General features: G+C 46.4%; 1 protein-coding gene across 1 annotated transcript in view; it reads left to right on the plus strand.

Moving 5' to 3' along the window:
* The window catches only part of rptor (regulatory associated protein of MTOR, complex 1), a 146,553-nt gene that overhangs the window by 111,870 nt on the left and 24,886 nt on the right, over positions 1 to 9,797 (plus strand). The window contains 5 exon segments of the mRNA XM_080847984.1: positions 4,575 to 4,693; positions 8,848 to 8,887; positions 8,890 to 8,950; positions 9,368 to 9,440; positions 9,443 to 9,547. Of these exon segments, the coding sequence (XP_080704110.1) occupies positions 4,575 to 4,693; positions 8,848 to 8,887; positions 8,890 to 8,950; positions 9,368 to 9,440; positions 9,443 to 9,547 (398 nt within the window).

Genomic DNA, 9,797 nt, shown 5'->3' on the forward strand with positions numbered 1-9,797 from the left:
AACCTTGCTTCTGAGGACAGGGCCGCTCTGAAAGGTCATGCAAACACACACACATACGCACACTCACGCGCACACACACTTCCTCACTCATATTCACATTCAGAAACTTGCGCACACATAAACCTACTCTCATTCACAGGCATAGGCACACACACAAACACACACACACTCACTCACTCATATTCACATTCAGAAACTTGCACACACACAAACCTACTCTCATACACACAGGCATAGACAAACACACACACACACACACACACACACACACACACACACACACTTCCTTGATGTTTCTACACCACTGAGCAGTGAGAGGTAGGCCCAGTGGTGAAAACGCTGCAGCAGGCTTTTAAGTCCCAGCGCTGCATTGAGCGCGAGATGGCACAGCGCTATCCTCACAGACCCCCCCCCACCCCCCTCCCCCCCCAGAGGAACACCACTGCCAGCCCTGTCCCCTGTCATGACCCCCCCCCCCCCCCCACCATGCTCAAATATAGATACAGAGTGCACAGCAGTGCATCTGTGAGGGAGTCTTATGTAACCCAGACCCATAGGGGTGCACTTTATGCACCATTGTTGAAGTGTGATCTACAGAGTGGGGACAGGATGCGTGCCACAGGGAACATGGAAGGACCCCGTGCAACCTTTAGGTCTTTCTACACATGAAGCATCCCTCACCCATAGAGGTGGTGCAGTCCGTGATGTGTTTATTAATCTGCCTGTGTCATGGCTCTGGGATAACACTGCCCTCTGCCTGTGTATCATATCCAGCCTTTGAGGGGATAGACGTGCGTCACCACACAAAGCTTGGAACTCTCTGGCTACCACACTAACTGAAACTGAAATTCATGGTGCTGACAGTGAGTGCCATCTGAGGTCACTCTGAGCACCAGGCTGAGAATCAAGTTCAGTAATGACTTGTAATTGTAATGGTAAATCCCCATAACTAATAAACCAGTAAAGAGGATTTTTCCGAAGGCCGTTAAACTCATGAGGTTCCATTTCCAGCTTAAGCACCTGTCCTAATACACACACAATCTGCTGCATTGTCTAATGGTGCTTATAAGGCCACAGCAGCAACATTTCTCTGGCTCTAAGCCAGCCTTGTGCAGGGAATTAGCCCCGTGTGTCTAAGCACACACATGAGAATGGAGTCATTAGCATTAGTGAAAGGAGATCAGCCTTTGAGGAATGGCGAGGTGAATCTCTTATTACAGCCTGTTCTCCAGACGCCGAGGATACAGGGGCTGCTTTCCACCCCGACTGCAGTCTTTCAATCAGATCTGGATTAAAGGCTCAATCCATCAGGGCAGGGTGATTCCTCCCCTATAGGAGATGGCCGTATAGATCCTGTGCATCCCGCGGTGGAGCTTTGAAATGTATGTGTTCTATCATAATCAATGGCACTGTCATGTCTCTTCTGTGACTCTGGCTGTTGTCATGCAGCAGTGTTTTCCCGCTCATACCAACAGCAGTGTTTTTCACTGTACAATACGTGCGTGTATGCATACATGTCCAACATTTAGCCTTATTTTAACCACAATATAGCCTCCATTTTAGCTGTACGGATAAATACACTACCGTGTTCTTGACGTGGATAATGTATATGACATTTTACAGTGCCAGATTTGGCCAAATGACTGTCCACGGTCCTTTGGCAAGTTGATGTTTGAGCCAGCCTTCCTCACAAAAACACTTTTGAGACATAGTATTGAAGTGAATGTTTACTCGCTCACCTAGTGATCTGTATTGACTGCCTTAGCCGATGGCCGTTTACCCACTAAGCGTTATGGCAGCCATCTTGACATTTGCATCCTGCTTTAGTAAGAGGCTGCCTCTGCTGCTCCTGGGTCTTTGCATTCCAGAAGCTTCTAGACCTGAAGAGGGGGTGAAGAGTGTGAGTGGTGCTTCTCTGCTGTGAAAAAATGATTATGGACCCTGCTTGGACAAGTGTATGTGGGTTAATATAATTTATTTTGTAGCACACAAATCACTGCTGCCTTGCACTTTCCTGCAGTGGAGAAACAAATAAACAGAAACGCTTCACAAAGAAATGAAAAGGCAATTGGGCTCAGAATATAGTGAATGAAAGAATGAAGTCTTGCAGAACGTAAATTGTTGGAGTATTGGACTTTGTTAGCATGAATTGAGTGATAAGGCACTGTTGATTATTTCTGGGGTATCTCTTATTCTGAAAATATGTATTGAGGATTATGGAAGGCTAATGCATATTGTCCAGCCAATAAGTGTCTAGTTCCAAGTTCTACCTCCAGATCTCTGGAGGTGGTCTTCTCATATGAAACGCTGTCAAGCATGGGATGATCTCATCAGATGCTGTGGCTGTGAGAACGACCTGTGCCCCACTTGTGTCTCCAGGCTGCTAGCGCTGCTGGCTAATATCATCCAGCCCCTCTGGCAAAGACCAAATCACCTTCCCTTCCCTTCCCACTCCATCAGTTCCTTCTTCTGTCTCTCTTTCTCTCTCTCATTCTCTTTCAGCTTCTCATTCCACTTTTTCCCATCTCTACCATCCTCTCTCCATTTCTTGCTCCTGTGTTCTGCTGTGTTGTGTTGTTCACATATCTCATCTTCTTCCCCTCCGGCAAATTGGCATCGTTGCCCCCCCGTCTGCCTCCCTCCCAGTTATCTCGCTCTCTTTCTCTCTCTGCTTCTCGTTGTGTCCCAGATGTTTTTTTGTTTCGTTGTTTTTGTTTGTGTCTCATCATTTCCACACAGTTGTCAGCATTCGTCAGTTGCACAGTCTGATGCAGTAAATGTTTTTTTGTGAAAATGCAACCCCCCCCCCCCCCCCTCGTCTTTGTGTGTTCATTGGAGGTATATCCCAGCAGTCCTTACATAAGCTCTCTCTTTAGTTGCAGCTGGCATACACAATACCGCAACAGTAGGCTATGCTAATCGTCAGCCTGCTGCTGAAGTATGAGCTAAGTGATAAAGGTTATGAACTAAAGGGAACACAAGGCAACAAGCGAGCAGTTTAAAGTATTCATGTTCTGTTTATGCTCTATTTGTGCTCTGAAAGCACAAAAGGAACAAGCACTTACAGTTAAAACTTTCAAGTTTTTATTTGCAGGACATTGAGGCAACCAACCAGAAACTTGCCTGTAGTGTTGGACTTGTTGAACACTTGTAGCGCACACATGGCAACCAGCCAGTGCTGTTGTGCTCAGCAGTGGGCAGGTAGTCATGACGACCTCCCCAGGAACTGTTCACTGCAGAACTGTCCTCTTAGTCATGACCTCCTCCTCAGGCAGGGACTATTCACTGCAGAACAGTCCCCTTAAGTCATGACCTCCTCCACAGGAACTATTCACTGCAGAACTGTCCCCCGCAGAGGCACTGGAATCCTAATTGGTTTGCAGTTTCTCTTGCTGCTGTAGTTGTTATATGCTTTTGATATCAGTTGTTATTTGTGGAATAGAGGGGTTTTGAGGAGGGGAAGGAAGGGGTGTGGAGGAAGTCCCCGGCGATAGAGTTCAAGAAGCTCTCTGGATTGAGTGTGTGCTGGTCATCACACATGCAATGAATGCCAATGACTAGCTGACGAGCTCTAGCTCAATGTTCCTCTGCTGGAGCCCCCACCCGCTCCTACAGTAAACAACGCCGTGGTTGGGATGAATGTGAAGCAGTCAGCGTTATAGCCAGCGCCACTGTGGGGGGCCAGAAGAGGGTTCCAGACAGCAAACTGAAGTTGACAGATGCCGAAAAGCATGTTAGCTTTTTCGCTCACCAAGAAAAAACGGGAGAAAAAACAACAAGCGGCAGTTTTTACCAGTTTATAAGAAGGAGAAATGAGGCAGAACTCCTCTGCTCGTGTCAGAGACCCACCAGGAACACGGCTCACTGATGGAAATGAGGGTTTGACGTGCATCAAAAAATAAAAAAGCCGACCGTTGTGGGGGAGGGTGCGTGGGGGAGGCATTTATGCAGGAAAAAAAGGAAACAAAGAAATATTAATGTCACGTCGAAATGCTGGAGCGCTCCCCTGAGAGGACGTAAATGTCAGCCAGGTCTCAACCTGTTTGCCCTGCGAGACAACAATGTGGAATGTAATGATTTCTGTTCGTGATAATGATGCCTAATGATGGCTTCTGCCTCAGCATCCATCAGAAGATGAAGGATTTGCAAGCTCTGAGTGCCTCGGCTGTTAATTTCTCTCTCGTGTCAGTGGCTGTCTGTAACCTCACTTCGCTGTTGTTGAATTTGAGTGAGGTATTTCCTTCACGATTGGTTTTGTCACTTTATTTAAATTTTTGTCGAATGAATCGTAGGATATCAAGAAATGAAAATATGTATCTTTATTTTTGTGTTGAGGAATCTTACTACAAAAGGCATGTGCTGAGCTGAAAATGTGAGCACGTCAATGTGAAATAAATCACGTGGAGACAGCTGCTTACCTGAAAGCAGTGTAACAGTTGCACAATCTATGGGAGGTCTCCAAAATGTTGCACCTTTTCAATTGTCAAGTGAAATCTGTTGTCATATCTACTGTCACCTAATCAATTTGATGCCGTGGATCTGACTGATTTTCCCATGTGTGTCTCCTACTGCAGGTGTTTCGTTCAACAGCGTCTACACACAGATCTGGAGGGTACTCTTGCACTTAGCGGCCGACCCCTTCCCAGAGGTGTCTGACCTGGCCATGAAGGTCCTCAACTGTATTGCATACAAGGTAATGAGACAGAGATCTCTGCTTCCTTTACATCCAAACAACCGCACACATTCACACAATGCCAGTCCTCTTGGCTCTCTCTCCCTCTAGAAGCCCTTAGTATTGTAGCTCTCTCCCCCTCCAGAAGCCCTTAGTATTGTGGCTCTCTCCCCCTCCAGAAGCCCTTAGTATTGTGGCTCTCTCTACCTCCAGAAGCCGTTAGTATTGTGCAAATGCAATTAAACGGCAATGGCTCCCCAAAGGCCCAGTAGAGTGTGGGGGGGGGGGGGGAATGAGGGGAGAGCGCTGTCATAAGTTAAGGGGGTAATAACCACGAGCGCCCCCCCCCACCCTCCATCTGGTTTTATCTCCGCTGCTGACATCGACAGTCCCCGCGTCGCCCGTGGGGCCCACTCGTCGCCGCTTTAAGACCCCCCACCTCAGCCAGGCGTGCCACTGCCTCGGCGCTAGTGAGCGGCTAATGAATTACCCGAGCGGGGGAGTCCTGCGGTGCCTCCGCCGTCTCAGAGCTCATCCTGAGGATGCTGCACTGCGCCACGGATGTCGGCAAGCAGCTCGGTTGGCTAAAGGGGCAGAAGTGCTTCTCTACCTCTCCGCGGCTAAGTATGGGGGGAGCGCCGTCTTTTTTTTCTAGCAAGTAGTAGAAAGTTGTGAGAGGGCAAAGTAAGCTACCTTTTCGTTTTATTCTCTTTTCTTTTCTAAAACAAGTGACATTTGAGATTGGTTCCCACCGCTAAGCAAATGTTACACAAATGTAATCTACCTTTTCGTTGCTTTTAATTACACCCTCAAGCTGAGGTTCTTTCAGGAGTGGGAACACAGATCAGTATCCAATCGTGTAATGCATATTGCATTGAGACTTAAGATTTAGTTCTTTAAATCTTTCTCTTCCTGCTTTAAGCACTGTTGATCTGTCTATCCCAGTAGCCTCCAGAACTTTCTCCGGAGCAGGCTGGCGTATGTTTCATGTATCCAACCTGAGTCACTGAGTGAATCAGAGAAAGGTTTAAGCGCTAGATTCTCACCTTGTGTCTCCCTCTCTTTTGATCTGGGCTTTGAGCCTCTCGGGAGCGGAGAGGCAAACTCTGAGCTTCTCCTCTCAAAGATCTGAGATTGCGTAGTCCGGAGGTGTAGAGCGTGTGCCTCTCTAGTTCATCTCAAGTAAAACAACCTCTCTTGCTTTGTACTGTGACCTAAGTAACAGGCCAACAGGTGAGGAAATCCTCTGTCGGATACCCTGGCCATTGCATGGCTTTGAAAGTCGCAAACGACTGGTGGGAAGCTGTGGTTGAGGTTTGGTTCATTGTTCACGGTGAGGGAAGACTTGCTGTCTGTTTGATCTTGGCACAAACTTGTGTTTAAACTCTCATTAGGTGTGCTTTCCCACCTCACGTGGGCTGTACTTCACGTGCGAGAAAGGGGAGCTACCTAATCTTTCATCTGATCACAGATCAGTTGAGGCAGGTGAGAGGAAGACACAAAGCAAGAGGCAGAGTGTTGGTTTATACATTCAGCGTGATGATGTGGACACATTTGGCTTTGAAAAGCAAGATAAAAGTGTGGTTTCACTAGCTCAAGAGTAAGTGGGACATTAAGGTGTTTCATTCTTATTAAAAGGATATTTATCAGCGCATAAATTGTCAGATTGGATCAAGGCAGTTAATTGGAATTGCACTTGAGTTGAATGTGTTGGTGCTGCCACAGTCTTATTCAACTCGAGCACCATCTGAAATGCCAGAGCTGGATTTCTTCTGGAAACTCCAAACGAATTCTAGTTCTTCTCATACTAATTAGAATACATTCATACTCAGACTAAGTTCATCACATCATGTTCATTTTTCCACAAGCCTTTGTTAATTAATATCTTAGTTTCTTGTTAAAACAAATAAAACAAGAAAGCACAATATGAAACTCCGTAATTGAGAAACTTTTGGTCATCACATTTCTTGGATTTGCCATTTGAACTACCCTGTTTATCTTTAACCCAACCACCTAGCCTGCTGCATCACACCGTATCTGACTTCCTCCAAGAATGAGGTTCTTGGAGATGAACTTTCTAACATTTTCACCTTAAATAATGAAATGCACACAATTAAATGCACTTCTTTTCAAGACATTCAATTCAGCATCTTGTCCCTGTTGGGCCTCTTGTGATAATAATAAAAAAACATTTCCAGTGCTGCATTTATTTTGCAGAGGCTTTTAATTGATGAATAAATAAACAAGTAAACTTTTGATTAAGGATAGCCTGGAAACTACGCTGGGATGGGCAATAAACCCTGACCATCATAAAAAACAATTTAATGACTTGCTTTACCGTCGCACCACATAGGGCAAGAAAAACAATCGACCTACTCTCTTACTTAAGAAAAGTAAGGGCTTTCCTCAAGCACTGACTGTAGTCAAGGATGGGACTTGATATCTTCATTTGCTGCATATGACAGTGACTTAGTTCTGAAAAAGACACATTTGTCAAGGAAAAAAGAAAAATTTAAATAAGTGGAGTGGGGAAGATGTATATAATTTAAGCCATTAAGCCTTTAAATGCAGCATTATTTTTTTGATTTTGTCCCTTACTGCCTTAAAGTCTTCATAGAACTATCTATCTAGATTCCTGGATTCCTCTTGAGTGCTTTCCAGTACCTCCATATGCAGTCACACGAGTCCTCATATCCCCTTGGCATCAGTATTCATAAACTCTGTAGGCCGCTAATCTAATGCCAAACAGTGTTACTCAACATCACAGCGAAAAAAAAGTAGCAGCTAAGGTGAAAAGAGCAAACCCCCACTTGTAGCCAAGAATCTCTCACACTTTGCATTGGAAATGTGCCACTAAAATATTTAAAGAAGAGCAAGCGAGTACCAGCTTCATATATATTTTTTTTCTGCTCAATCACTCTTTAATGAGTCTTTGATCTTGACTGTGCGGTGCCAGTGCCGTGTCCCCACCCAATCAACCCGGAAGATTCGCATTAGCTGACTGGAGTGTTGCTTAGGCCCCCAGATCCCCGCTCACCGGACGTGCTCCCATCATCGCGTCAGTGTCCATCGGCCACTAGTCACAGCAGCGGGCACGCCGGATGAATTTAAAACACCCCAAGCTGTCGAGGTGCGTTCCAGATTTCATTTTGTCGGATTACATTTTTTTTTGCGTGATTTCCTCGACGGTGTCCGGTGTCCAGTGTCGCATCTCTTTCACGGGGACGCATCTAGACAGAATCACGCAGAGGATGTCTCTTCTGATAATAAAGATCGAGTTTCTCGCATTGACACTTTTTGGTACCTGCTCGGTAACGAGTTTTTTTCTTTTGCACGCGTTTCATCATGTGTTTGCTGCCACGATTTATGCCTTTCTTGCCTCTCCACCTAATTAATAATTTGTCCCTGAAGTGGGGGAGGCTTTTCAGATTAGAGCCTGGCACTTTTCCATATAAAGTGTCAATTCTTCGGGTCCCTTTTCCTTCATTTATTTCCACAGCTCTGTTTTTAATGAAGCACCGGTGCACAAACACGAGCAATTAATGTCTCCGCACAAACCCAAACATGCCAGCCACTGAGGAGAACCGGTGTGCCAGTGCTCTCCCCCCCCCCCCCCACACACACACACTCACACACACACACACACCCACACACACACACCCATACCCCAACTCACGGTAGCAGCTAGTGGGAATTAGCATAGAAATCAAATAAAAGCCAATCTCCAGATGGCAAAGAGAGAATTGGATATAAAAAAAAAAAAACAGTGCAATTGTTTGAACGCTGTATAAGTTTGCTTCTGTCGCTTTCTGTAAACAAGTCTGTACCCATCAGTGTTTCATTACTTGTTTTGTGCCAATTAGGCCTCCCATTGCTTCGTCGAGAAACACTTAATGCATCACTCTGCTTTTAGCAATGATGGCGTCTGCTTGGTGAGTGCCTATCAGGCTGAGAAGGGGGCCTGCTGTTGTGTTGTGGTGATTACAGCGGCTCTCTCCTTCCGCTCTCGCGGGTTATAATCTATCAAATCATCTTCTGGCCAGCTCATTTTCTCTGTTCAAGAGTTGCTGTGATTTCCCATGCGAAGTCTTAAACATGCTGTCTTTTGTGGCCGTGTTGTGTGGCGTGGCATGCTGTGTGGTGCTGAAGGCTGTTTTCTGTGTCTGTGCCCGCAGGCTACTATGAACGCCCGATCGCAGAGGATTCTGGACTGCGGCTCCTCCACCAGTCGGCCCCAGCCAGCCCTACCAGCAAAGGCACGCACATACACCAAGCTGGGTGAGTTGCCTGAGTTCTACATCCTTACTTTCTTTTACACACACACACAGATATACTCTGAGAATTGGACCAAATGTACTATCACAGACAACCAACACTATAACCTCTCAACCATCAAGGCACATAAAGACACAAAAACACTGAAACTATATCATACTCAGCCTGAAAACATTAAATCTGCCCAAAGGAAAATTGTGAAAATGACTTAATGGTTCTGTTCTTTTTACCAGAACTGCCTCAGCTGTACCCGTGTTCTCTTTATCAGTTAGCCACAGCTCACACCACGGCTCACACCACAGGGTCACATATGCACCAGCAGGACAGTCGTTAGTAAGCGTGTTTGCCCGACAGACAGTGACTCTGCCCTGCATGTTATAGTGCGCCCCACAGATCCAAACGCTGCTCATCTCCTTCCAGCGGCTCCCCCCCAATGCCCAGTGCCAGCAGCTCCAGCCTGACCAACGAGGTGCCCAAGCCCCCCACCCGTGACGCACCCCCCCGCCCGGCCCCCCCTACACCCCGACTCCTGGGGGCCAGGCGCCACACTCTCACCAGTTCCCCCACAAACGCAAGATGTTTGACAAAGGGCCCGACCAGGTAGGACACTCCTGAATGCCATGTTGGATCTCCTCCCAGGCTTCCTGCTGAAGCCGCTGTGGAAGGTGTTGTTGTTGTTATTGTTATTGTTGCTGCGGTAGGGGAAAAGGGTACACAATATATAATGTGATTGAATGGCAGCTGAATTGCGTATATTGAAAGTGCTTCAGTACCATTCACTCTGTGGATGACCGTGCTGTAATAAGCAGCATGTTCCATTCACTCTGTGGATGACCGTGCTGTAATAAGC

Source organism: Sprattus sprattus (assembly GCF_963457725.1).
Source record: "Sprattus sprattus genome assembly, chromosome: 1".
In the NCBI taxonomy this organism is placed as follows: Eukaryota; Metazoa; Chordata; class Actinopteri; order Clupeiformes; family Clupeidae; genus Sprattus; species Sprattus sprattus.